The following is a 27,811-nucleotide window of genomic DNA, read 5'->3' as shown; positions in this document are numbered from 1 at the left end:
GAGGGCACGCCGCCGTGCGGCTGACGTCAGCGCGCCAGGGCGGGGCGGGGCGCGAGCAGACGCAGAAGAGCGTGGGGTGGCTGGCGAGCAGTCCAGTGGCCTCAGCTCCGAGAGTGCACGGCCGTTTGCGGCCGATCGCTCGTCAGCGCCCGGCCCGAGGCACGCGCCGGCGGCCATGGCGCACCGGTGCCTGCTGCTGTGGGGCCGGGGCGCCTGCCGGCCCCGCGGGCTGCCCCCGATGCTCGTGCCTGGCGGCCGCGCGGGCCCCACCGAACGGCTCTGCCTGCGGACGGTGAGTCCGGTGCCCCTGGCCCGCTTCCGGCCGGCGACCCGCTTCCGGCCCGGCGCCGGGAGTCAAGGTCACGGGCCCTGCTCTCGCCGTGGGTCCCCGGCCCGGTTGGAGACGGACCTCGGAGCGGCGGGGCTGCCCTGGGCCCGGGAGGCCTGCGGAGCGGAGCGCGTCGGGAGCCGGCGGCGAGGGCTCGGGGGTGGGGCTGTCGCCGCCCGGCGGACACGACGCCTAATAACCGGGGTCGTTAACGGTGTCCCCCCCAGAGGGGCTCTGCTTTGCCGTCGTCAGGGCCGGGCTCCCAGAGCCGATGTCGGCTGTGCCCGCGGCGGACCCGCCTCGCGCAGGTTGACCACGACCGCGCACGGAGCCCCGGGGGTGGTGGGCGAGGCCTGGGGTCAGTCGCCAGATGCCCTGGAGGAAGTGTTCTCAGTCTTTCCACAGAAAGGGCAGTGATACACCTGCATTCCTGATGTTTCCTCCTCGGAGACCCCTTGCCAGCCAGGGTTATTCGTCTTAGTCTCTTACTCAGAATGGCTGTGCACTAGGCCTTTTTTCCGTTTCTTGCATTACATCCATTTCCCCGTCTTACCTTCCTCGGTTCCTCTTTTGTCCCTTGTGAATATTGGACTCAGACATGTAATAAGCAGGTAGGGATGTGCCTTGTGAGTTTGCAGGTTTTTTTGTCAGGAATCTTATCTAAAAGGCCTTTCTTTCGAGTGGCCCTATAGTTTCCGTGAATCTTCGATGCTGAGGTGTAAGGAAGTCTCCTGCTTGTGTAGGTCGGTGCCACATATTCCCTGGTACTGCCCTGAAGATCTGGGTGGGGACGCCAGGTAGTGACTGTAATGACAGTAATGACTCTGCTACCTGCAAGGGATGCTGAGAGGACAGATTTTCCTCTGCGTTTGTCCATCTGTTAAAAGTCTGTTCTCACAGTGAGGTTCCTGGGGAAAAGATTTTGATGTGTGGTCTCAGGTATAATCCTCAAAGGATTGAAACTGATGCTTCACAACTAAAAAGTACTCACATCATCAGACTTAAAACCTAATTCTCTAAATTGGGGTCCTCTGTACTTAAATTTTGCAAATTCATAATCTTTTATATGTATTATTCTTTGAATGGGCTTAGATTAGATAGAGGAAAAAAATTTAATTGATGGTTCTTTTGTAGAAAATAATCTCATTATTAAATACAGTCACGGGGGTTATTGCTAGAGGTATTCCAGGTCAGTGCAATTTGAAGAGAGCCTAAAGGGGGCTGATTTTTCAGCAAGCTAATAATGTTTATGGAGCACATACCGTGTACCCATTTCTGTACTTTATTGTGATACAAAGACTTGCTTAATATGGTGTTAATAAAGAACCCTTGCTCTCAAGTAGCTTTCAGAATGATTGGAAATGATAATGTAAACCTGGGTATTGCCACACAATTTTAAAGGTGCTTTAACGTATATTATCACATTTGACCCTCACAGTAGTATCCCTGGGCATTCGTCGTTTTCTCCCACTGCAGGTACATGACTGTGAGTCTCCTAATATCATGAGATATGTTGAAGATCATCATGCAAAAAATCAGATTTCCAGCTTAACCAAAATTAAAAGTTTTGACACTGTTTGCCTGGTGAACTGTGAGTCTTTCAAATTCTAGGCTAGGTGCCACTTCCCTGTGACATGCCTAGGTCCCTTAAACATGTACCCACTTCCTTCTCTGTGCCACCTCTGTACCTTTCTACTTAAGGTTTTGTATTGTTGCACGTGCGGTACCGTCCTGTAATTGATTTGTTCCCAGGACTCTTCCTTACTCTTCCGAGTTTCTTCGAGGCAGCACTGGTTCTGGTCCCCCTGTGGGCTCCCCACTGCTTGGCAGCACCTGGCCTGGAGCAGATATTCAGTGACTTGTTGCCCTGTCCAGCTTGGATAACAGGTCTTTTCAATCCACACCCGTAATGGATTTGGCATTGGAAAATATTTATTCACATATGACACACTCTTATCCATTATCAGTGGTTATTTCTTGGGCCAAGTGTTCCCAGCCGTCAGGGAGGGCCCAACATAACAGAAGCTCCAAGTTCTCTCAGACCAGCATTGCTGTCTACCAAGAACCGTATCAGTGTTTCTGTCCTACTTTGCTATTAATTGTATAATAATTTGGAATTAAATCAGCTCATTCTTTTTTGGTTTTTAGTTGATTATTTAATCCAGATACCATAAAATCCACCGTTTTCAAGTGTACTGTTGGGTGGTTTTTAGTATATTCATAAGTTTGTGCAACCATTACCATTATCTAATTCCAGAACATTTTCATCACTCAAAAAGAAGCCCTATAACCAGTAGCAGTCACGCCCCATTTCTCCCCAACCATTCCTCCAGCCCCAGGCAACTACTAATCTACAGTCTCTGTGGATTTGCCTATTTTGGACATTTCATATAAATGGAATCATGTAATATGTGACCTTTTGTGTCTGGTTTCTTTAACTTAGCATAATGTTTTCAAGGTTTCATGGTAGCATGTATCAGTACTTCATTCCTTTTTTATGGCTGAATAAAATTCCATTGTGTGCATATACCACGTTTTTGTCTGTTCATCATCAGTTGATGGACATTTGGGTTGTTTCCACTTTTTGGCTATTATGAATAATGCTACTATGAACATTCATGTACAAGGTATTGTGTGGACGTCTGTTTTCAATTTTCTTGAGTAGGAGTGGATTTGCTGGATCATGTGGTAACTGAACTCTACGTTTAACATTTTGAGAATGCCAAACTTTCCCAAAGTGGCTGTACCCGTCACCCCAGCAGTGCACAAGGGTTCCAATTTCTGCAGGTCCTCACCAACACTTGTAATTGTCTCTCTTTTTTATTATGGCCACACTTGTGGATGTGAAGTGATTTTATATGGTTTTGTGGTATTTTATTTTTCTCATAAGACCATAAAGGAGGCAAGTTAGGATGGATACTAATGCGGATGAACTTCACTTTAAACATTCTCACCTGTATGTAAAAGCTTGTCCTAAAAAATGGTGGTGAATTTTCACTTTTCAGAAGGATAGAATTACTTGAACTTTTCCACTGCCAAATTTAGATATAGCCCCTCAGTGGACCTTGCCGTTGATTGCTTTTAATTGTGCACCTAAATTTAATAAGGAGCTTGTTCAGTTTGTTTACATTATACTCTGACTTATATAGGTAGTGTTTACAAACAATTTTTAGCAACATGTTATTTAAAGCAGAGATATGTCTGTAAAGGGACTTGTCAGGATGACAGTATATCAAATACCTTTAGCAAATGTTACTAGTACAAGGACTATCAGTGACATTGGACCATAACTTTCTTGTCTTTGAACACAGATAAATTTTGTATTGTGTTCACAAGCAGCATTGTTCTGTAATTTCAGGTAAATGACCTTGTAGTGTGATAGACCCTGCAAGTGAGGCAGCCGATGTTCCATGTCGGAGTTTGCCTTTTGAATGCTACAAATTAAGTAAACAATGCCAGAGTGAATGTGTTGGTAGAGAATCGTAATCGGGCTGCAGCTCTTAATTAGGTGTGATTTGAAGTACTCTCGTTTTCTGGGCCAAGTGTGTATCTCCTAGTTCTTGCTGGACTAGAGCGGCCCAGGGCTGGACAACCCTAGTCCTCCCTCGGTGGGGGGGCCGTTCTATGCTAGTCTGTAACTGCCTGTTGAAGGGAGAAGCATTTCATCCACTTGGTGGTATTAGGAAATGAAGCTCTTTTCATTCTTACTTTGATGTAACCTTCATGCTTTTATTTATATGTTGTGTTGCAGCTTTATCGATATGCTACAACTGAAGCAAAAACCAGCGGAAGTTCTCTTCTGACAGATGTGATTGCTGCTTATCAGAGATTCTGTTCTCGGCCTCCAAAAGGTAAACATTCAGATGTGACTGTGACGGTGGACAGTCTTGTGACAGAGACTCGCTGTCAGCGAGTGTTGACAGGGCAGGTGCAGAGGCGTTGTTTCGGTTGATTCCTAAGTCATGTCTCCTCTTACAACCCACCCCACCTCCTCCTGTGTGATTGCAGTGATGACAGTGTGTCACCTTCAAATGTGGCACCTTTGTCGGTAATGAGGTGGGCAGGCCAGTGAGACCTTTTCCTCTGGCTCCTCGGGGTTGTGAGCTGTATTATCTAGACTTTGATTTACTCCCTACACAAGCAATGTTAAACTTCTAGCTTGTGCTTTTTAGTGATGAATCAGCTGCTTTAAAAACAAAGAGCACGGGCTTCCCTGGTGGCGCAGTGGTTGAGAATCTGCCTGCCAATGCAGGGGACACGGGTTCGAGCCCTGCTCTGGGAGGATCCCACATGCCGCGGAGCAACTAGGCCCGTGAGCCACAACTACTGAGCCTGCGCGTCTGGAGCCTATGCTCCGCAACAAGAGAGGCCGCGATAATGAGAGGTCCGCACACCACGATGAAGAGTGGACCCCACTTGCCACAACTAGAGAAAGCCCTCGCACAGAAACGAAGACCCAACACAGCAAAAATTAATTAATTAATTAATAAACTCCTACCCCCAACATCTTCTTTAAAAAACAAAACAAAACAAAGAGCACGTACACAAAACTTGATGAATTTTAGTTTGAGGATATGTATTTTTTTCCTTTTCTAACAGGATTTGAAAAATACTTTCCCAATGGGAAAAATGGAAAAAAAGCTAGTGAACCTAAAGAAGTTATGGGAGAAAAAAAAGGTACCTTTTCAAAAGATTATATTTGAACTTACTGTTTTCCCCTAATATATGATGTTGCTGATAGTTTTCACTGAACAAAGAAAATCTTAAGTCAGTCCTGAAACTGTAGTCTAGGAGCACATATAAAATTCTGTTTCATTTTATCTTAATTTTCTGCTCATATTTCTTGTTATTTTTCAAATTGAATTAATTGGAGGTTACCTTAGAGATATTGGCTGGTCAGTTTCAGTCATATCTAACTGCATATTTAGTAAGTACATTTGGCACATGTTATCAATACATGCAATTTACTTGACGTGTATTGTGAGTGCAGTGTTTTTCAAGTTGTTCCTCAGAGGCTTATCTTCCCTTAGCGACTCAGAGAGGGTTTGTCAGAGCCAGCGGCTTGGGGGCCTGTGTGTGTGCCAGGCCCTGCTCCCCTTTCACGTGTGGTAGCACTTAGCACAGTGCCCGGCACGTGCTGGCATTCAGCTGGCATCGTTTCCTTCTAGGGAAATATAAGGAAAAATAAAATACAGCCTTTGTTTTTAAGTGAACTTGGGTCTCGGAGGGACAAATACATGCTAAGAGAATGTGGATCATGAAAGCCAGGCCAGAGCCGAGGAAGGACCAGTGCTGTGTGGGCTGATGGAGCGCTGGTGACCGGGCGACTTCCTGTTGACCTTGGTTTGGGGCTGATTAATGGTGATTGGTCCACTTTTTAAATATAACCTATTGGGTACCTTTTGCATATATGTTACTTTGTCCTGGAGTACATGGGACATCGTTCAACAACTTTAGAAATGTGCCTCCTCTTTATTTCCCAGGCCTGGGCCTCTTAGGGGTGGGCTTGCCTCTCTGAGACCCTGCCTTACTTGAGATAGGGGTGCGGGAGCTCCCTGTGTGCATCTCGGAGGGGTGAGCACGACAGGAAGCCCAGGCCATGAGGCCCTGCAGGTGACTGGGTGCTGAGGCCTCCTGGCCTGCACAGTGAGGGGGTGGCTTCCCAGGAGTTGAAGATGTCAGAACAGTATTTGTGGGTCTTTGAAAGGATGGAGAAGTGGGGGGAAGGGAGAGTATTAGTGACTGTATTAGTTTCCTAGGGCTGCCAGAACAAAGTTCCACAACTGGGTGTCAGAAGCAACAGTATGTCTCTCAGTTCTGGAGGCTGGATGTCCAAGATCAGTGTGTCGGCAGGCGGCAGGGTTGTTTTCTTCTGAGGGTCGTGAGGGAAAGGTCTGTTCCAGGCCTTCTCCTTGGCTTGTAGACTGCCATCTTCTGCCTGGGTCTCTTCATATCGCCTTTTTTCTGTGCATGTCTGTGTCCAAATGTCCCCTTTTTATAAGAACATTAATCATATTGGATTAGGACTCACCCATGTGACCTCATTTCAACTTGTGTATTTTGGTGAAGACCCTAAGATCACTGGGGAGTAGGACTCCAGCAAATGAGTTTGGAGGACACAGTTCAACTCATGACAGTGACTAATTTCAGATTCTTACCAACAGATTTTATGGGGATGAAGTGGGTTTGTTGTTGGTAGTGGTGGTTTTGTTTTTGGCCAGTTATCAAAATCATGTCTTTCCTGCAGAAGAAACTGTTAACAGTGTTCACTTCAGGGCTTGGGGCAGGGCAGGGGCACCTACTTTTTACCTTCAGGTGGGAACTCAGGAGCGTGCTCATGTGCACTCAGATCCCAGCTCTGTCACTTGCTCACTGTCACTGAGCACTTCACCAGGTGATCAGCAGGCATGTCAGCCCCTTTCTTATCTGTAAGATGGGCAGAGTCATGTGTCTACTGGTCCTTGGGTAAGTGTGCAGCTCGTGAGACTGCGTGTGAAGCGCCAGGAGCCTCCCTGAGGGCTACCCCTCTCTCTCTTAGTCTCAGGCTTCCTCATAGCACTTTGTTCAGTAACTGATCAGTTGCCATGTGTTTTGCAATAAAACTTTATTAAACGGTATTAATGAAAACATTGCTGAGAGATAGGAAATCCTGCCATGCCACTGTACACACTCTCTGTCTGTGAACAGAACTGAAGCCAGCGGCTGCCCCGCGTCCTTCTGGAGGAGGAGTTGGTGGTGGTGGAAAACGAGGTGGGAAGAAAGACGATTCTCACTGGTGGTCCAGGTTCCAGAAGGTTTGATTCCACACTGTGTGGTTGACGTTGGGGCTCTGGGGTGGCATTCATGGCATTGGAAGGAATTTGCATCCAGCACAGTGTAGACCGTGTTGTTACATTGCATGCTTCACAGAAATGTCTCCTTTCTTGCCCAGGGTGACATTCCATGGGATGACAAGGAATTCAGGATGTACTTTCTCTGGACCGCCCTGTTTTGGGGAGGAGTCCTGTTTTACTTCCTGTTCAAGAGCTCCGGGAGAGAAATCACATGGAAGGACTTTGTCAATAACTATCTTTCCAAAGGAGTAGTGAGTATTGTGTGGGCCTGCAGGCTGCAGGGGTTCAAAGGGTGGGGTTCAGATGAGGCCAATAAAATGATAAACAGCCACCAAGTTAGCCAGGCTTGTTCGCCATCAAGTCCCGTGTTGGATTTTTCTAATGCTGGAAAGTACTGCAACCAAGGAACCTGTTTGTTTTGACCCAGCAGTCCCCAAATTTACCACGAACTCCTTTTATTTCTTTTCATGCTAGAGCCTCGCTTTGGAGCCACTGCTCCTGACTGTTGCTCTGGCGTCCCTGTCTGTTCCCATCATTCCTCTTGTGCCCTCGGGTGTCTCTCCTCCCTGCACCTTTCCCAGCCTCTCCCAGCTCCTTTACACCTTCACTGCTTGTAATGTCCTGTGGGCCTGGAAGGTGAATAGGTGAATAGGTGACTCAGTGTTCACAGTGAGAGCCATGGGCTCTGAGTGAAGGCCCGGGCATGAGCTCTGTGCCCCCGGGCTGGGTCTTTGCCCAGTGAGACCCTGTTTCAGCTCATTTAAGATGCTGTGGATTGTAAGGCACATGTTATTTTACATGTTACTAAGAAAGATTGAGTGAGCCACCAGTGAAACTATGTAATACCATCAGTTGTCAACATGCATCAGCAATGTCTGAGAGGTTAAAATACGAAAAATAACCATCTTAGAATTGATGAAGTAAAGTGATAGTAAGAGAACAAGCATTAGGCCTGCTCTGTAACCTTGGGGAAATGATTTAAGCTCTCAATACTGAATTTTTCATCAATGAAATGAATAAAATAAAAATATTAATACTTATAAAATATAAAGAATCTAAAATTATTTTTAAAGGTTGTACAGTAAGGTGAGGATGGAAAAAATGGAAACGATTATCTACTCAGATTTTTGAAGCAAGTGAGGCTCTCACATGTGTGATTCCCAGGTGTCGTGAGGAGCCTGCTTTCTAAGAAGTGATTCCTGTCCTTCGAGTGTGGGGACAGGTCCTGGCTCTGTAGCCACTTCTCCTCCTGACCCGCTGGTTCTCTGCATGCAGTCAGTCTACCGTTGCCCCAGCAGTTTTATGTGGGATAGAGTTCTCTAGTCAGTCCTTTCCAGATGGTGAGCCCCCATTCTGGTTCCTCCTGGAACCTTGCAGGGCTCCCTCACTTCGCATATTGGGCTCGTACCTTCCAGACTTCCTGCCAGAGCAGACTTGACAGCGGCAGGAAACAGGCCCCCCCGAAAGTGCTCCACTCCACAGCAGCCAGAGGCCTCGGGGTGAGGTGTGCAAGCGATCTTTAGAACCCTGTGTAGTTAGGAGCTTGCAGGAAAATCAAGTTTAAACCATTTTATACCCTAGAGGGGCAGAAATTTAAAAGTCTTTTAATAGCAAGTGAGGACAGTAGTGTTTTGGAGAGCGATTTTGCCCTACAGCCTAGCTGGACTCTGTTTATCTACAGGTACGTATCCCAGGGAAGTTCTTGAAGATGTGTCCAGATGGTATACACAGGAATGTTCACAGCAGCATTGTTTGTGATGGGGGAGCGTTTGAAACAGTCTGAATGTCTATGAACAGGAGAATGGACCAATAACTTGGGGTGTACTTATAAAATGGGGTACCCTGCAGAACTGACATGTCAGCAAGGAAAGACCTTACAAATACAAGGACAGAAGAAAAAGAAAGTTGTAGAAAAGTACATGCCAGATGAGACCATTTTTAAAGTTTAAAAACAGGCAAAAGTGAGTGTCTGTTTAGGGTTGGGTCTCTGTGGCCTGGGACCAAGCCCTGCTTTGGGGTGGCCAGCACCCGCTGCAGAGAACGGCCACCTCTGGGTGACTGGGGGCTTCAGCAGTGTTTGTGATGTTTTCTTTCTCAAGCTGGAGTGGGGAACACGGGGAATCCTTACGTTATCTTCTTTCTTTACTTTATATTCTTTTGTGTGTCTGAAATACAGGCATTTCAGATGAGCTTAAAAGAATATCTCAAGTCTTTGTGTAAATTTATGTTTGAATATTTAACTTCTTAAAATTCCAGGTAGACAGACTGGAAGTCGTCAACAAGCGTTTTGTTCGAGTGACTTTTACACCAGGAAAAACTCCTGTTGATGGGGTAAATGATTTTATTAATTGATGTGAATTAGCTGTAAATTAACTTTTCAGATGTAAAACTGAAAAGCAAGCATTCCCTCACATTGCAGTAGCCATGTACACTGGCCGCGTCGGAACTGGGCAGCGCAGCAACCAGGATCCTTACTAACAGTGAGGATGTGAACGTTGTGTCCGTAATGTGTGCAGGGGCTGGGCAGTGGTTTTGGGTTTGGTTTGGTTTGGTGATCACGTTGGCTATTCATTTAGAAACCAGTGTGTGAAATCTAGTTTTCAGTATTCCAGTATCTATGATTTTTCAAGACTGAGAAAACAGTTGTTTTATTAAGAAAAAAAATGTTAAAATCTGAATTGCTTATGTCTTAAGACAACTTTTGTCAAATCAGTTTAAGAAGCATTCTGGTCATATCTCTCCCAATTGTTTTGTGATGTTATATTATTTTAATTTCCATTTCTGTTCTTATTTTTAAAAAAACATTTGTATTTCTTGTCCAACCAGTTTGAAATGTGTTCCAGAGACCCCAGAGTGGTTTGAGGGGATTATGGGGGGGAGGGGGGAGGAGGCAGATGAGGTTCCCAGGTGATTCCCAGCCCTCCTGGACCCGACCCCCAGGCCCACTCCTAGCCCCTGGGCATCCTGCGACCTTACAGCTCCCCTAGGGCCAGCCCTCTTCCAGGCTGCATCCCTTCTATCTCAGGATGCCTTCACTTCACCATTTCGTCATCATCCTGCCTGGATGGGGCAACATTTAAGGAAAACGAGAACTGTTGGTGATCATGTCTCTGATAACGTATCAATAAATATAAGAATATCTGTAACGTCATAGGACTTTCGTATTTCAGTCACTGTTAGGAAAGTTGTTTGAATTGTCTTAATCCCCCCCCATTCTCTTTATCTTATGATGAAATGTTCATTAATAACCATGCTACTTTTTTTTTTCTCAGAACTGTTCCTCAGACTTTTAGTGCTGGGAATTAAATTGGCACTCCCTTTCAAGAGGACAGTTTGGCAGTGTATTTATCAGCAGTTTTGAAAGTACGCATACACCCAGTAATTTTGCTTCAGTAATAATCCTAGGGAAATAATTAGGGATGCATGTAAAGGTGTCTGTGCAAGGATGTACTCCAAAACATTGTTTATAGGGCAAAAAATTAGAACCATATAAACAGGCCCATTAGGCCCCTGGTCAGCAGTAGCGGCTCCTCACGTCCCTCTTTAATCGCCTGCTGGGGCTGCTGGGGCTCGGCTCTCAGTAGGGCTTGCTCCTCCCTGGGGAGCAGTTTTTACACTTAGTACTGGCATGCACGAGCGTTTTCGTATTGAAATTAGTACCATCTTATTTTAAATTACTTTGTATCACTCCTTTATATTACAGTTAAGGTTTTATGTTGATTTCTTTTCAAAATTGTGCGTATTTCAAGATTGTAAAAGGGGTATTTTGAAACCTTGAGAAAACAACATCAAAATTGCTAATAGTGTTTATCTCTGGATATTGAGGTTATGGATGCTTTTTATTTTCATTATGTTTGTGTTTCCTTAGTTTTTTACAGAGAATATGTATTGCCTGTTTAATAAAGACTATTTCAAGCTTTCGGAAATGGGTATAAGATTTTGTGTCCAACTGCTTATGGCATAGTGATATTAATTGCTGTGCTGTGCTGTATAAGCACAGGCTTTGGAGTCTGACACACTTGGCCTCAGATAAGCTCTGCTCTTTACTAGCTCTATGGTCTAACCCCTGGAAGCCTCAGTTTCTTTATCTTTAAAATGGGAGTGACACTAATGCTCTTAGGGCTTAGCTCTCAAATGAGATTGTGTAGGTCAGTGGTGGTTGTCAAACCTCAGTGTGCATAGGAATCACCTGCAGAGCTGGGACCCACCCCAGAGGGTCTCACCTAGGTCTTGTCCCTAGAATTCCGTGCTGCTGGGCCTTGGTCCACCCAACTCTCTGATGTGAGGCATCATTTAGCTTGTTGCCCCATTGGTGGTGGGAGCCAAGTTGGCGAGTGTTCTGTCATTGACACATTTGGGGCCTATAACCACAGGAATCGTGTAGCTTTGTCTGTGAACAACTTACCGAGGACTATTGTTATAGAATATTATACAACTTACTCGCCGTCTTTTGTTTTTAGACACGTGGAGAGAAACACCACAGTGACGGCGCCCACTCAGTAACCCTGGTGGTGGAAGGGTTGCGGGGACATGTTGCTCTTGTCTGTGTACATGTCTCAAGTGTCTGAGGTTTACATGTTTTTTAGGCGTTTGCAGGTTAGAGGAGGAACAAAGTCTTTCGGGGCTGTGCAGTGCAGCTGATGCTTGCCGGGTGCTGGGAAGAGGGGCCAGTGTGTGGGGAAGCTCCAGAGGTGGGAGTGGTTATGTCGGAGAGCCGGTGTGGCCTGCTGGTTATTGTCGCTAGCCCTGGAGCCAGCCTGCCTGGGCTCAGAGCCACCGACTTCCTAGATGTGTAACCGTGGGCGGTGGGGTCACCCCTGTAGTTTTGTCCTCTGTCAAACGGGGACAGTAAATGCCAGCACAGTGGGGAACCCTGTGCTGGTGGGGAGCATCGCCATTGCCTCCAGCCCTTCGGGTGTCCCTCCCTAGGGTCCCAGGAACTCCCAGGTCCAGTGACTGGAGGGTATTTCTGTCCCATTGGGTGGAGCTGCCTCCTGGCGGTCGGTGATAGCACCTCCTTCTGAGGACCCAGGGCGTCGTGGTGCACCTGGGGATGGGAACCATCCCAACACTGAGAAGTGCCATCACTGCCGCAGGCTGGTGTTTAGTTTGGGACCAGGCAGCTAAGAAGTTCCTGAGAAGTGGACAAGAGGAAAAGGATGCTTGTTTGTTTCTGAAAAGGGTTGTCTTTTCAAAGAGAGTTTTCATTTTTCGAGTTTACAATTTTAGGACTGTGGAGGAATGCTGCTATAGAAATGCTTGCTGGTTGAGGCTTGTCAGGGGTTCTCACTGAGTGAAGCTTAGTCACTGCATTGTTAAAACAAGTCTTGTTGTTATTGTTAATATTGTATATTTTTAATTTGTAAATTTGCAGTATTTCTGAAAAATTCTTGGAAAGTTGAACCCTTTGTGAATTGAATCCTTTGTTTCCTCTTCATTCCCCTAACAAAATTAGGATATTTTGTTTTTCTGTCCTTACAGCAGTATGTCTGGTTCAATATTGGCAGTGTGGACACCTTTGAGCGGAATCTGGAAACTTTACAGCAGGAATTGGGCATAGAAGGGGAGAATCGGGTCCCTGTGGTCTACATTGCTGAGAGTGATGGGTAAGAAGCGTGTCTGTGAACACAGGAGGCTGCCTGTGCTCCCTGGGCTCACTGTGTATTCTGTCAGCAGGGGGCAGCGCATCACACTTTATATTCTCAACAGGCCTCTCAGTTCGGCCAGAGTTCTTTTCAACCATTAGTAACTTACTAGTTTGCTGGAGACTGGTTGATTTTCTACATGTTAATGTTTATCTTGATTAAGCAGTAGTTTGGGGTTAATGTCCAATGTACCGTTCTTGAGTAGGAGTTTAGCATAAAGAGCCCATTTGTGTTAAAGAGTGGCATTCCCACCTTTTAACTATCCTTTACATTTATATTTCACAGAGTTTGCAGGATTTTTAAGTAATGCTTCTTCCTCTCTGGTCAGAGCTGCTTCTTCCCTTAAAGGTTATTTGTCTTTAGAAAGGCCACTTCAGGTCTGAGTCTTTCAGGAACAGCTTGTTGATTTCAGGAGTTGCTTGTCTTTGGGCTTATTTGGGAATACATGGCCTTTGAGTGCTCACACACGGACGCCCTGGTAGATCTCCTGGTGGTGACCCCATTTGCATTAAATGCAGAACGCCTACCTTGATTTAGAGTTACGAGTTTGAGAGTGAAAGTAGAAATAAAGCTTAATTTTTTTGTACATGTAAGAGAGCGGAGAAAGGGGTAGCTAGCTTGTTAATTGAGCTGATGGTCTTACTCGGCCTCAGGGACTCTCTTGAGTCTTGGTGTATGTAGACCTGCAATCTACCTGCAGTATTATTAATAGATCCAGCTAGCTGCCGAGATTATTTCACACGTGATGCAATATATCCCTTGGTCCCTGAGGTTATCATATAATTACTTAACTTTATAGGCTGGTCCTGAAACATTACACAAAGTTTTGTTGCACCATTCCTTAAACCTTTATTGTCAGTGTGTTTATTTTTTTTCTCCAGAAATAAACCAAAGAGTAAATTGTTCATGGTTTAAATGCTATAGCAGCATTTAAAATTTTATAATAGATGAAAAGTTAGAAAGCTAATCCTGGTTTTATTCTTGTTTTGTTTTTTACCTAAACCATGTACCAGGTTTTGACCTAAATTTCTTAGGGTAAGTTAAACTAAATTGCATTATGTTACCCAGTATAAGTATATGTCTGTGCCTGTAGTTGTGTGGAAATTGACTTTATTAAGACAAACAGAAAGCAAAAGGCTGTAAGTCACCCCTGAGCTGCTCCCGCCAGGGCAGGCATGGGTTGGAGGGCACCCCTGCCCCTGGGTCTCTGTGAGCCTGCACGAGCCGCCCAGAGACAGCTTTCACCACTGTTGCCTTCGCAAGGATTGAATATTTGGAAGACATCTCTTCAGAATAAGTTGATGCATTCCAATAAGAGAACTGGAATTTCTACTCAGGCTAACACCAGAATCATGTTAAAATTGTTAAATGAGCAATTTGAACGAAATTTCTTTGAAATTTTGATGTAGTGATAGTAAATCACAGGTCCGTCCTGTGCATAAATGGTGGTTCTTGAGGTGGGAATAAAGCACCACTGGACAGCGTACGTGTTGAGAACAGGCTTTTCTTTGGTCTTTCTGAGATTCCCCTTCAGTGATACTGACACACTAAGAGTCTCCTTGTGCCTCAGATGTACCCGGATAGCCCGGTGTTGCACAGGCAGAAACCGTGTGCAGTTACGGGGTGGCGGGTCCCTCGCAGGGCAGCCGAGCCAGGGCTGCCCGCCTGAGCGCTGCGCTGTCGTGTGGCCCCCAGCTCCTTCCTGCTGAGCATGCTGCCCACCGTGCTCATCATCACCTTCCTGCTCTACACCATCCGGAGGGGGCCGGCCGGCATCGGCCGCACGGGCCGGGGCATGGGCGGACTCTTCAGTGTCGGAGAAACCACTGCCAAGGTCCTAAAGGACGAGATAGATGTGAAGTTCAAAGATGTGGCGGGCTGCGAGGAGGCCAAGCTAGAGATAATGGAATTTGTGAATTTCCTGAAAAACCCAAAGCAGTATCAAGACCTAGGAGCAAAAATCCCAAAGGTAAAATGAACTTTCAGAAGACGGTTTTCAGCTCATTAACCCAAAAATCTTCTGAAGTATTTCTTGATCTCTGAAGTTACAATTTTATGGAGTTTGATTACTTATAAAGTAGCTCTTTTTCTCTCCTTCCTACATCTTAACTTACTAGTCTCCATTTAACTTGCGCGTCTCTTCAGGTCGGCTGTCCTGCGTGGATGTGTCTGCTTGCAGGTAGCGTGTGTTCCCGAGAAAATGTGTGTCCTCTCCCCTTGGTTTGCTTCCTTCTCCCTCCAGGGCAACTTAGACACCCCTCTCTCAGCAGCCCCCAGCACATTGCCTCTGCTGTGACCTCGCTATCCCTCTCTCAGCACCATGAGCAGGCCTGGCCTGGAACTCAGGTTCGTGGCCCAGGACTCCGTGGAGGACAGACCTTCCCCCGCCCACTGCGCGCCACGGGTAGCCTTGCCCATCTTTGTGTCGCTAAGGCCAGGCTCAGGCATTAAGTAAATGAAGAGAAAATGTTTAACTAATTCTTTTAAAAACCCGTTAATAAAGTTTACTTTAAAGGAGTCCTTTGTAAAGGGAATCATCATTTTCTTGATTTCATGTCCTGCCTGCCTCCATGGATAAAAAGTCACATTTTATAGTTTTATAATTTGCTATACTTGCGTACCTGTTCACATCATACTTAGGCATCTCCACGACTTAAGTAATTACAGTGTTTGAGCAAACAGTATTCTTTTTAAGTTCATCATTGGTTATTAGATTTTTACTTCATTTGTGAAATTTAAAGGAAAGAAAATAAGCACAATGTAAGTTGGAAGTGTGATATTTGTGTCTCCTTGAATTATTGAAGTAAACATCAGGCAGTTTATTAGTAGATTCCCAGCTTAAGTCACCCTTTATATACTGTTAGGTCTAAAAAGCAACACTAAAAATCTTAAAAAGTAAGAGAAGTATTTCAAATTTCACATTCTTACCAAGTTTTTTTTTTTTTTTTTTTTTTTTAAGGAGGCAACTTTAGTGAAGAAGGCCATCAGCCCAGCTTTTATTTATTTAGTTAGTTATTTATGGCTGTGTTGGGTCCTCGTTTCTGTGCGAGGGCTTTCTCTAGTTGCAGCAAGCGGGGGCCACTCTTCATCGCGGTGCACGGGCCTCTCACTATCGTGGCCTCTCTTGTTGCGGAGCACAGGCTCCAGACGCGCAGGCTCAGTAGTTGTGGCTCACGGGCCCAGTTGCTCCGCGGCATATGGGATCTTCCCAGACCAGGGCTCGAACCCGTGTCCCCTGCATTGGCAGGCAGATTCTCAACCACTGCGCCACCAGGGAAGCCCCCCAAGTTTTTTAAAACAGTATAGTCTCTAATAGTCTTTTCCTTTCTCTTCTCACTAATATAATTACTTTCTCTATGTTTCTCTAATATTTCTTATATATTTCTCTATATTTCTCATATAATTTTTTTTCTTCTTACTAATGTTATTAATATTCTTACTAATATAATTACTATCATTGTTCACATGTTTAAGAAATATTTAGTGTATATCACTAAAATTTGTAGACAGATTTATACCTTGGAATTATTTATGGATATGTAATTTATTTCTCTGAAATTCTAGTCAAATGTACTTTCTCTTTTTTGTATCTGAAGGGTGCCATTCTCACCGGTCCTCCAGGCACTGGGAAGACACTGCTGGCGAAGGCCACAGCCGGAGAAGCCAACGTCCCTTTCATCACCGTTAGTGGATCTGAGTTCTTGGAGATGTTTGTCGGTGTGGGTCCAGCTAGAGTAAGTCTCACCTCACACTGTATTAACTCAGCAGGTCAGAAGGTGGGCGCAGGGCCCCCGCTGCCATGGTCTGAGGGTGGGGCGACAGCTGGCTGGGCTCGGGAGGGTCATGCCTCTGCTGTGTGTACACGTCGCTGGGTCTTTGAGTAAGTGTCTGCTGTTACTGTTTGCCTCGGGCGTGAAGGGAGCCCAGGGTGGTTGGACTTGTAAACTGAATACAAACTTTACAACTCTACCTGTTACCTTTTAGTAGGATAAAGATATGTAGTGTCAGTTTGCTGGTGTTCGTGCTTCTTACATAACAATAACTGATGAGCTTTTAGAAATAATATTTGCTCACCTTACATAAGTTTCCCACCGTTTGCCATGTGACTTCTTTGCTGCTTGTAACTTTTTTAATTTGTACTGTACAGTGAGTGACACAGGATGGCCTTCCTGGGGGACAGGAAGCTTTATGTCTGTTTTATTGGGAGGATAGCACTCACTTGTCAAGTGACTCCAGTGCTTACATTTTCATCCAGGTCCGTGACTTATTTGCCCTTGCTCGGAAGAATGCCCCTTGCATCCTCTTCATCGATGAAATAGATGCCGTGGGAAGGAAGAGAGGAAGGGGCAACTTCGGGGGGCAGAGTGAGCAGGAGAATACCCTCAACCAGCTGCTGGTGGAAATGGATGGTGAATGTTCAAGTCTTTTGTGTTTTGAACTGTGCTTTCTAATTGTTCTTCATGTTTCTAAAATGAGAGTCCTGTGCTGATACAGAGAGCAAAGAGAGATTCTCTAAAATAAACAACCCCTATCGAAGGGCTCTTTTATTCCAGTACAGGTAATAGCAAAAGAGTCTTGCCTGGCAGCCTGCTGTAACTTAATACTGGTGTTAAGATGGCATTTGTACCTGGTGCCAAATAAAAGAAAAACTGGTGAAATGCTTCACTAAAGAATCATAATCTCATTCTCAAACCATTTATGATTCTGAAGGATCAGGAAAATCCATGCGTTAGCAAGTGCGAATTTGGCAGATTTTGAGCGGGTCTGCGTTCCTGGGCCGGGTATGGGAGCCAGACTGAGGAGGTGGGGCTGCTCCTCGGCTCTGCGGAACCCCGTGCACAGCAGAAACTACCCTGGGGGAACGGGCCAGGCTCCTTCAGCGCCAGGGTCCTGGGGGTGACGGCTCTGTGGCCACGGCATTGCCGTTTGAGAAATGGCCAGTCAGACGAGCAGGCTGAGCCTGCAGAAGAGGTTGGAGGTGGGGTGGTGCCTGCCTTCAGATACGCAGTGAGTGGTCCCTGTGGCCCAGGGAGTTCAGACACTTCCTTTGCAAATTTAACCTTACTGATTTTTTAAAACTTTCTAAAGTTGACAACGTAATCTACATTTCTAGTTACATAAATTTAAATCTTTGGTAATTTGTCTTTAGTAGTTGATCCTTAAATCTTTAAGTCTTGTACTGTATATGACTTAATCATTAAGGACAAGATGAATAGTAAGAAAAATCATTAAGTTTGTGACTTAAAAAATCACTAGATAATAAATAGAAAACTAAAGTGGTGTGTCTCGTGCTCATACGTTCTGGACAGGCATGCTGTCACCTTCCTCCTCACGGCATTTAACAATGGTGATGCCTTTGTTCTATTTCCAGGCTTTAACACAACGACGAACGTGGTCATTTTGGCGGGCACCAACCGACCAGATATCCTGGACCCTGCACTGATGAGGCCGGGGCGCTTCGACAGGCAGATCTTTATCGGTGAGATGGTTTTCCCTGGATTCAGGCCAGTTCTTGTGGGGAGGGGTGCAACTGTTTCACTGTTTTTTTTTTCCTTAAAAATAATTTCTCAAGGACCGCCGGACATAAAAGGAAGAGCCTCTATTTTCAAAGTTCACCTCCGACCACTGAAACTGGACAGCACCCTGGAAAAGGAGAAGCTGGCAAGAAGACTCGCATCCTTGACCCCGGGGTTTTCAGGTGGGTGAGCACGACCTGCTGTTGTGTCTACAGGATGTGACCCTTCCTTTCTTGTTCCCTCTCTCCCTTCTTCCAAACTTAACATGAAATAGAAGGGACCATCTATCTACAGCCTGAGAAGGCTATATACACGGGTACAGGCACCTTCAATGTCCCAGGAGCCTGACTTTTTAATATTTTTTGTTGTGCACATACATTGTGTTATGGCCTATTTGCGCCCCTATATACTTTCTCTGTAAGGTTAGTTTACAGAGACCTAAGGATCTAGGAAGTTTTTGGCAAGCTTCTCATGTTTAACTTTCGTTGTTTAACTGAATGCATTAGGTCATTTTAATGCCTATGTATTTCATTATATTTCAGCAGATTGCCCAATATCCGCTTAAGTCACTTTCCCAACAGAGATGGTGGAACTAAGTTGATGGGCGTTTTAAAGTGCTGTCTTAGTTTGCTGTCATTGCACAGTCTCTAAAGGTGGAGGGCTGCCTGTGGGCATCTGTCTACTACTGATACTTGCAGCGTGCATTTCAGGGGCCGGGTTGTGCCAGGCAGGACTGAGCGCTACTGACTGCTGCTGGTGGACGGTTGGCCCGGGTTCCCTTCTTCACAGTGTGTGACCAGTGAGCTCAGGTGTATTTGGCAGGTGAGCCGTTGTGTGTGTCCCTTTCACAGGAGCCGATGTTGCCAACGTCTGCAATGAAGCTGCTTTGATCGCTGCGAGACACCTTTCAGATTCCATAAATCAGAAACACTTCGAACAAGCAATTGAACGAGTAATTGGCGGTAAGGCAGCTGGTGGCACCCACGACCAAGGGCGGATGGCGTGAGTTTGAGGCCAGGGCATGTATCTGCCCAGACCTGGGGCTCAATGGCACCCTGTCGGATGGGTCTGAGACGCCACCCTCATGCTGCACGGGCGGCAAGCAGGGAGGTGTCCTCCCCTGAATTATAGCAATCTAGTTTTTCTAAAACACTCACAACCTCCCTGTTCCCCAAAATTTCATCGCATGAGTTTAATGTGCTCTAAGCTAGATATAGGTGATGGGTGAACAGCTGTAACAACTGCTTGACCGGGAAATGCTCACCTGTCGAGCAGGGTTGGCCAGTGATGTGTTTTCCTTGCTTTCTAGAGAGCTTATAGTTAATACTGTTAAAAAGATAACTAGCAGTTCGAGAACTTGGGCATTCAGAGGAGGGAATGGCACAGCGCTGTGCTCCAGACACAGACATGCAGTTCTCATGCCCCCAAAGCACAAGAACCCCCGGCTTGTCACAGGATTTCCCTGTGACAAGGAATGGCCAGGCAGGCTCCACGGAAGAGCGGGGTTTAAACTGGGCTCAGGAGGAGGGGATGTGGTGTGAACGAGGGTGAGCGGAGGAGCAGTCATGGCCTGTGCCTCAGGGAGGGAGGTGAGTTGCTCAGACTCCTTCCTGTGGGAGGGAAGACAAAGTGGAGAGAGGTGTTGAAGCCTAGATTTTAGCAAGCCTTGAGTGTTAAGCTTAAGAGCTTTTTTTATGTTGTTTTACGGCCAGTATTGTACTAACACGAGTTTTCCTGAGCCACTGAGTAACGGGATAGTCAGTGATAGCTCAGGAAGATGCATCTTTGAAGAAGGGGCGCATCTGGAGGCAGAGCCCCTACTGGTCCTTAATGTGTGGTAGCGGACGTGAGCGTGGGAGCCCCATGGCCACAGGTGGGAAGGGCGTCCTCGGGGCTGCTGGTTTGGTGGGAAGTGAGCCGGGGCGGGATGTCCGCGTGAGGTCCTGCGCGTGGCCGTGGTTCCCGTGGTGCGGGGTGGGTGAGGGCACGGGCCACACAGCCGACAGCCGAGGGGGAAACGGCTGTCAGCAGACTTTCCGAAGCTTGTTTTGTGCCACAGGCCTGGCAGGCTCATTAGCAGGTGAGACAAGGAGTAGGTGCCACTGCAGGGGGGCCGGGGGGGCAGTTGTAGCGGTGCCGAGTGAGTGACTGGACCGTTTGAGATTCGTTAGGGAAAAGAAAAAGTCTAAGATGTTAGAGTTGTGAGTGGAATTAAAAGACCTCACTGTAAACACAGGAGAAGACTATTTGTGTTCTTTTAGGTCTGGGGGAAACGGGGGAGGGGGGGTGTTTAGTAGGAAAGTGAGTTTGTGAAAGAGGCCAGGGCGGTGGGTGGGGCAGAGCCTTGGCCCTGAGGGGCACGGACGTGCTCTTCACGCTCTTCACGCTCTTCACGCTCAGCCGCTGGGGCCAGCACACGCCCTGTGACGGGATCGCGAGCTGAGGAGGGGAAATCCTGTGACAAGCTGGGGATTCTTGTGTTTTGGGGGCATGAGAACTGCGTGTCTGTGTCTGGAGCACAGGGCTGTCCACCTGCCCTCTCCCCACCCACTGGCGGCTCTGCGGCGTGTGCTTGTCCTGGGCCGAGTCCTCAGGAACACAGTTCGCCCTCTTTTCTTTTTCAGTCTCCCAGACTCCGTAACGTGTTACCAGTTGAGAAATTCTCAGATGAGTACCTGGAACACGAGAAAGCTGGTGTCACCTGTGAGCTTTGTATCAGTGCAGACTACAGCCCAGAGGTGCGGGCGAGCTCCGCGTCCGCCTTCATCCAGGCTGGAGCGGGGGTCCTTCAGTTCTGGCAACACGCGGGCCAGCTCGGGGGCACCTCCTCAGGGCTGCTCTGCGGCTGCGGGCTGCTGCCTCTCATGGGCCTGGCTCTCCTCCCACCCTCGTGTGCCTGCCTCCTCGGCCGGTCCTTGTCTCCCCCTACTTGGTGATTCCCGATGCCTAGACTAGGCAGTGAGCTCTTTCCAGATGTCTTCGTTTTCTGTGAATTTTATGTGTCAAATTGACCCTAGTGCTGAATTTTACTTTGCATTTCTGTTTATTTCTCAAAACGAGATATGTGACTTGAGTGGGAGAGTAGGAGAAAGTGGGCCTCGGGTGGGTAGTGAATGCATTTTGCGGTGGTTGTATATTTTGAAGTTGATGCTTTGCTTTGTTCTGCCCCTGACTGGGAATATTCCATGGTCACAGGCAGCTTGGTCTCTGAGTCACGATTTAGATGAGACGCTGTGTGGTATCGTGTAAATCTCTTTTGATGTCGGTGTCACTAAAGCAGTGGGTTTTGTTTTCTGTTCTGTATGTCAGGCTTAGAGAAAAAAACTCAGGTTCTGCAGCCCGAGGAGAAGAAGACAGTGGCATACCACGAGGCTGGCCACGCAGTTGCCGGCTGGTATCTGGAGCACGCGGACCCCCTCCTGAAGGTGAGGCAGTTGTTGTGGAACAGACGGTGGCCACACTGGGCCACGTGGCAGGAACATCTGCTGATGGTGTTGGGGTGAAGGGGTCACGCAGATGAGTTATAAAGTTTGGAAAGAAAAGTGTGCAGAAGCTGGAGGGGTTCACTCTGGAAAAGCAGTTGCTACCGTGGGTCAGGCTTGGGCGTCTGGGGCTCTCTTGCCCAGGGGGTTTCCCTGACTCCACAGAGAAAAAGGCAAGCCACACACCCTGGAAATACTTGTAGTACGTGTATATGACAGAGGACGTGTACCTGGAATACATGAAGGACTCTTAAAATTCAGTGGTAGGGAAACAAGCAACGCTGTAAAATAATAGGCAAGATATATGCGCATGTACTTCCCGAGAGAAGGAATAGGAATGGGCGCTAGGTGCATGAAGATACCAGATGCCCTAAGTCACCGGGAGGTGTGGGTGGAACCCTGCAGAAGCTCCACATGTCCCGAGGTCAGTCCAGCTGGACCCCATGCCTGTGGGCGGGCACCTGACCCGGGACAGCCACCATGGAAACCAGCTCGGCAGTTTCTCATAAAGGTGACAAATGCTTCCAATACAACCAAACGGTTCCAGTCCTGTGTGTTTACCCAAGAGAAATAAAAACATGTCCATGGAATACTTTTACTGCTTTATCCGTAATAGCAATAAACCGGAAAGAGCCCCGAAGTCCCTCAAGAAGGAGTGGATGTTTGGTGTGTTTACCCAGTGATTGCTCCGCGGCCATAGAGCTGAGTGCACTGTTAACACAGCCGGCAGTGGGGGTGGGTCTCGGGGACAGTCACACAGACCAGACACGGTGAAGTCCGAACTGTATGAGGCCATTTACGCACAGTTCTAGAAACTGCAACTCATCTGTGGGGGCAGGGGAGGGGATTTCGGGGAGACGAGGAAGATGTTTTGTATTTTGGTTGTGTGAGGAGGCTGTTTGTCAGAACTCACTGAACTGTAACCTGTGACTGGGAGCATTGATTGTAAAAATTAAAGGAATCTACTCAATTGCAACAAGAGGACTAGAAAACTGAAGGCTGCTGGCCCCTCTGCCTCCTGGAAAGCGGGGCAGGCGGCGCCGGCGTCAAGTCTGGAGGGGTCGCCAGTCAGCAGCAGCCCTGTTGTCAGGACTGAACACTTTCAGTTGAGTTTTATAAGAGACAAGAAATACTTTATAGACCTCTCGGGTGAGGTTACCCTAAGAGAAAATGCTCTCCTGGACGGGCCCTTCCACCCAGCTCCTCAAGCCGAGGCTGTGGTGCTTTCCTCTCCAGTGAGTCTCCCTGTGGCTCCACATCAGCCTCCAGTGGCCGCGTCTGTCCTCAGCGCACCGTGTGTTCTCCTTGTCAGGTGTCCATCATCCCTCGGGGCAAAGGGCTGGGCTACGCGCAGTACTTACCCAAGGAGCAGTACCTCTATACCAAAGAGCAGCTCCTGGACAGGATGTGCATGACTCTGGGTGGCCGCGTGTCAGAGGAGATCTTCTTCGGGAGAATCACAACCGGCGCTCAGGACGACTTGCGAAAAGTGACTCAGAGTGCATATGCCCAGGTGAGTGTGGGCGGGGTCGTCTTGCATCCTCACCTGCACTAATGGCTCTGGAACAGCACTGCTGTTTGACTGGTCTAGGCTTTCCAGGCAAGGGTTACTTCTTAAGAGAAATCCATTTTAGAATGATCAAAACTTAGGAAAAGAAACCCTTGTTTTGAGAGTTCGGTCTTTCAGGTTTATTACTAAGAGTGTATAAAGCACATCAGTAGAGTTTACATTCAGTTACAAGCCTGTGGGATCCCGCGTGGACTCCCTGGTGCCTGTCCCTTCTGGTCCTTTCTGCTGACAGCAGCCATGCCCCTGTTTCCTTTAAGTTTATCACGGGCGCCTCCATCCCCAGACAAGGTCATTTTGCTGTCGGGGAACTTGATGTCAGTGACTTTCTTTGGGAACTCCTTTTATTCATATGTCAGCTCTTCTGGGCCTGTTACTTTCCCATACCTTTCATTTTTCTTGGGACTTCCCTGGTGGTCCAGTGGTTAAGACTCCAAGCTTCCAATGCAGGGGACGCGGGTTATATCCCTGGTCGGGGAACTAAGATCACATGTGCCGCGCAGCACTGCCAAAAAAACCCAATAATTTTTCTTAGGGCATTTGTTTGTTGGGGTTGTTTGCTCTTGTGTCCTTTCTAGTTTAATCTCCATTTTAAAAATAACTGTAATGTTTTCTTTTTCTATTTCCTGCGTTCTAGCACCTCATCTAAATTTTCTGATTCTGACTTAATGTTATTCTCTCTTATTTTCTATCACCTTCCTGATTTCGGTTAGCCTTTTCTGAAGTTGTGGGTAACAGTTTTCATCTGTATTATGGACGTCTCTCCATTCCACTTCCCTTATCTGTGTAGACATTATTCTGCTCCTTTTTTCTCATAACAACTTTGTAAGGGATTTTTCTGTTGCCCACTTTTACATGAAGTTTGTTTTCCTGATCTCTTAGGAAGGAGGTGGATTAAGACAGTTTTTCTAGTTTTACGGTTTTAGAGTTTCCTGCTGTTTTCATAAACTTCTAAAAAACGTGACTTCCTACTTTCTGATCTGTTCCTGCTCCCCTCTTTTATCTGCGCCTTCTCTTTTCTGGTCAGTTTGGATTTTACTTCCACAGCTTCTTCTTAATGTGGGGTTTTTGTGTGGTTAGTGTGGGGGTCTCATGGGGTGCAGGCTGGGCCCTGTGGACTCAGGGAGAATGCCAACGCCCCTCGCAGGTTTCTGGAGCCCGGGCGGCACGGGAAGAGCCTCTGGGCGGCCTGGGTGGTTCCTCCCATCTGTCGGATGCTCCTTGCCTGTCCTCACCTCCCCCCATGCAGAGCGATTTCAAGCAGGTCTCGTCACCATTGGGGTTTGTCCCTGCCGGTTTGCCGCCTGCCTTGTAGATGTTGCCTGTGGGTCTCTGGTCTTGTCCTCCCAACCTCCATCTACACAGAACACCCTGGTCTACTTGGCCGACTCAAGGCTGCCGTGTCGTTGTTGCGGGTTAAAGAGTAGTACTGCAGTGAGGTGTGTGGATTTCATGTCAGTGGATTTGCTGCCATTTTATAAAAACCTGTGAGCAGAAATGGATGCCCACCACTAGTCACGCATTCTTTTTCAGATTGTTCAGTTTGGCATGAATGAAAAGGTTGGGCAAATCTCCTTTGACCTCCCCCGTCAGGGGGACATGGTGTTGGAAAAGCCTTACAGCGAAGCCACGGCCAGACTAATAGATGACGAAGTACGAATACTTATCAACGATGCTTACAAGAGGACAGTCGCTCTTCTCACAGAAAAGAAAGCAGATGTGGAGAAGGTGGGTGCCGGCTCCACCAATGATTCTCTGCACGGTTTTGCAGAAAGAGTTGAGACTGATGGCTTGACTGGTTGGTTGGTTTGTAGATGCCGACGTCCCCTGTGCTTGTTAATCCCAGGCTCCTTCCTCCATCCTGATGCTGTGTCTGCTGTCTCTGTGGGGCTGGAGGGATGTGGGAAGAGCAGCAGCGGGCATGATCCTGGCTCCTGGTTCTTAGGAATGTGAGCGCGGGATTAACAAAGTCTGTTCACGACACCAGACACACAGTTGAACCTGCAGTCACCCACCAAGTGCTTCCAAATGCGGAGCCCAGTGGCCTGATTGGGATTGACCACTGCTCTTCACCTCCAGAGTAAAGAGGTAGTGGAACAGCAAACGAAAGAATTAGCCAAACTAGATATGTAGGACCTTTGCTTAATTATGACCTTCCATGAACAAACATTCTTTTTATCTTCCGTTGTTGTGCCTCATTTGATAGCGTTTTCAAAAGGGAGGGAGCCTTTCTAATTCAGTTGGTTTTTTGTATCCAGTAAACTCTTAATTATTCAGAATCCATGCAACCAAACGGAGAATCTTCTGTCTTTTAAATATTCCACACTCTCATGATAAAAGCACAGGTGAAAAGTCTTCTATAAAGGACTGATAGAGAAAAAAGCTATTCTAAGATGATGCTGTCCGATCAGCAGATCTTCAGAGGAGCCCACTGTGAGCTGTGCCGGGCAGAGCCCGAGGTGCCTTTTCACAGAGCGCAGGGTAGGTGGGAGGGGCCTGCAGCAGGGGCTCCGATGGGAGAGGGCAGAGAAGGCTGACATCCACCTTGACGGCTCATCAGGCTACAGTGAACATGGGGAGGAGAGGAGGACTCGCTGTGTGGGGCCCTAGTGAGCAAGGAGGGGGTGCAGAGGGAAGGACAGGGTGTCTGGGGACTCCAGAGCTCTGCGGGAAACACAGCTCTGGAGCTAGAGGCGCCCTTCATGGAGATCTCATCTGGCCCCTGTGTTTTATCGTCAGGAGTACTAAAAGAATCTGGAGTGGAAATGCTTAAAAACTCATCATTAAAGGAGCGAGCGGCAGGGACTTCCCTGGTGGTCCAGTGGTTAAGACTCCGCGCTCCCAACACAGGGGGCCTGGGTTTGATTCCTGATCGGGGAACTAGATCTTGCATGCCGCAACTAAGAGTCCGCACATTATAACTAAGACCCGGTGCAGCCAAAATAAATAAATAAAAATAAATCTTTAAAGAAAAAAGATGCCAAAACTTAAAAAAAATAGAGTGGCAGCAGGGTGCCATCTCCAGGGGGACAGTCAGAGGCCAGTGCAGAGGCAGCCATGGGTGTGTTTTAACTTCCTGAGATGGTGCCGTGGTGGCAGCAGAAGTAGAAAGGCAGTGGTAACAGTGAGCGGGTCTAACGTGACCCTGTTCCCTGTCCTCCTGACACCGTCCCTCACTTCCCCACTCGTAGTTGGCAGGGGTCCCTTTTTCTGTGGCTGTGTGTCATGTCAGTCTTGTGGTTCAGCCACACAGAGACCAGAACTTCGAGATGCATATTTTCACGTTAATCTCCTGCTTCATATTGTGTCTCTGCCTCATTTGTCTTTATTTTTGTCAGCTACCTTTTAAAATTTCCCTGTTTCCACCCTTTCCCCCACCCCCACCCCCACCCCCAGTCACTTGCATCACTTCCTCACACTTCCTGGCAGGATTTCTTTCTGCTCTGTAAGCCAGAGGGAGCTCCTTCCCTCTTTGGAAGCAGGTGGGGCCCAGGGACACTGCGTCTGGCTCTCCTCCCCGAGGATGTCCTTCTGCGGTGTCAGGGACAGAGCTCCCCCACTAAGTCCAGGGCACAGTCACAGGCCACATGGATGTACCACACTGTGCAGCCACGCCCTTCGTGGGGACACATGTTTTTCCAGGACTTTTGCACATCTTATTCTAAAGTGACATGACAGTGAATATCTCTTTTCAGTGGTCCTAAACTGTTTTTTGGAAGGGGGTTGACTGTAAATAGGAGGTGATGAGATTGGAGAGACGTTGCTGGGTGACTGTTTAACCACAGGTGTTCGCATTGCAGGTTGCTCTGCTCCTGTTAGAGAAAGAAGTGTTAGACAAGAACAACATGGTGGAACTCCTGGGCCCCAGACCGTTTGCAGAAAAGTCTACATATGAGGAATTTGTGGAAGGCACCGGCAGCCTGGATGAGGACACCTCGCTGCCTGAGGGCCTGAAGGACTGGAACAGGGAACGGGAGGTCTCAGAGGAGCCCTCGGGCGAGAAGGCCGCCAGCCAGGTCCAGGGTGCTGGCCCTGCGTAGCCAGAGCTGCGCCTTCAGAGCTGTGCTCGGCCTCATGACACAGTGGGAAGTGGGGTGCTTCGTCCGCGGCCTCGGAAGTCACCCGGGTTGCGGGGGAGGGCACGTGCCCCAGCCTCGGGCTCTCCTGGTCTCTGTCCCCGTCAGGTGGGGGTCCTCCTGCTGTCACCTGCTCTTCACTCCCTCCTCCCTTCAGTCTCCCTCTGTGATGGGCTATGAAATTAGGAATATTTTCATTGATTTAATATTTTAAAGATGGAATCCGGGTCACAAGTTGCTGTTTTGTGATGGAATGGTTTTCTACAGAGAGCTGTAACATACTTAAAAATATGAATGTATTGTGTAAATACGGCTTCTTTATGTCAAAAATAAAGTGTAAACACTGCACTTTTTTTCTCCTGAA

General features: G+C 47.4%; 1 protein-coding gene across 3 annotated transcripts; it reads left to right on the top strand.

Moving 5' to 3' along the window:
• The first annotated feature begins 71 nt into the window (after window positions 1–71).
• AFG3L2 (AFG3 like matrix AAA peptidase subunit 2) lies at window positions 72–27,811 on the top strand. Of its 3 annotated transcripts, none has more exons than XM_067699756.1 (17): window positions 72–292; window positions 4,080–4,179; window positions 4,928–5,005; window positions 7,016–7,122; window positions 7,260–7,412; window positions 9,418–9,492; window positions 12,646–12,767; window positions 14,502–14,775; window positions 16,403–16,540; window positions 17,062–17,215; window positions 18,178–18,285; window positions 18,379–18,504; window positions 19,174–19,284; window positions 21,632–21,747; window positions 23,117–23,317; window positions 24,905–25,099; window positions 27,172–27,811. In XM_067699756.1, the coding sequence occupies exons 1-17, from the start codon at window positions 176–178 to the stop codon at window positions 27,409–27,411; spliced, it is 2,415 nt and encodes an 804-aa protein (XP_067555857.1). In that variant the 5' UTR covers window positions 72–175; the 3' UTR covers window positions 27,412–27,811. The 3 variants fall into 3 exon arrangements, with proteins under 3 accessions (XP_067555857.1, XP_067555856.1, XP_067555858.1); XM_067699755.1 differs by having other exon boundaries at window positions 73–292; window positions 12,643–12,767; XM_067699757.1 differs by lacking the exon at window positions 72–292 and having other exon boundaries at window positions 4,150–4,179; window positions 4,928–5,004; window positions 7,014–7,122; window positions 12,643–12,767.

Source organism: Pseudorca crassidens, chromosome 12, assembly GCF_039906515.1.
Source record: "Pseudorca crassidens isolate mPseCra1 chromosome 12, mPseCra1.hap1, whole genome shotgun sequence".
NCBI classification, from domain to species: Eukaryota; Metazoa; Chordata; class Mammalia; order Artiodactyla; family Delphinidae; genus Pseudorca; species Pseudorca crassidens.
Note: the sequence above shows the minus strand (reverse complement) of the source record. Positions and strands in the feature narration are given on the sequence as shown.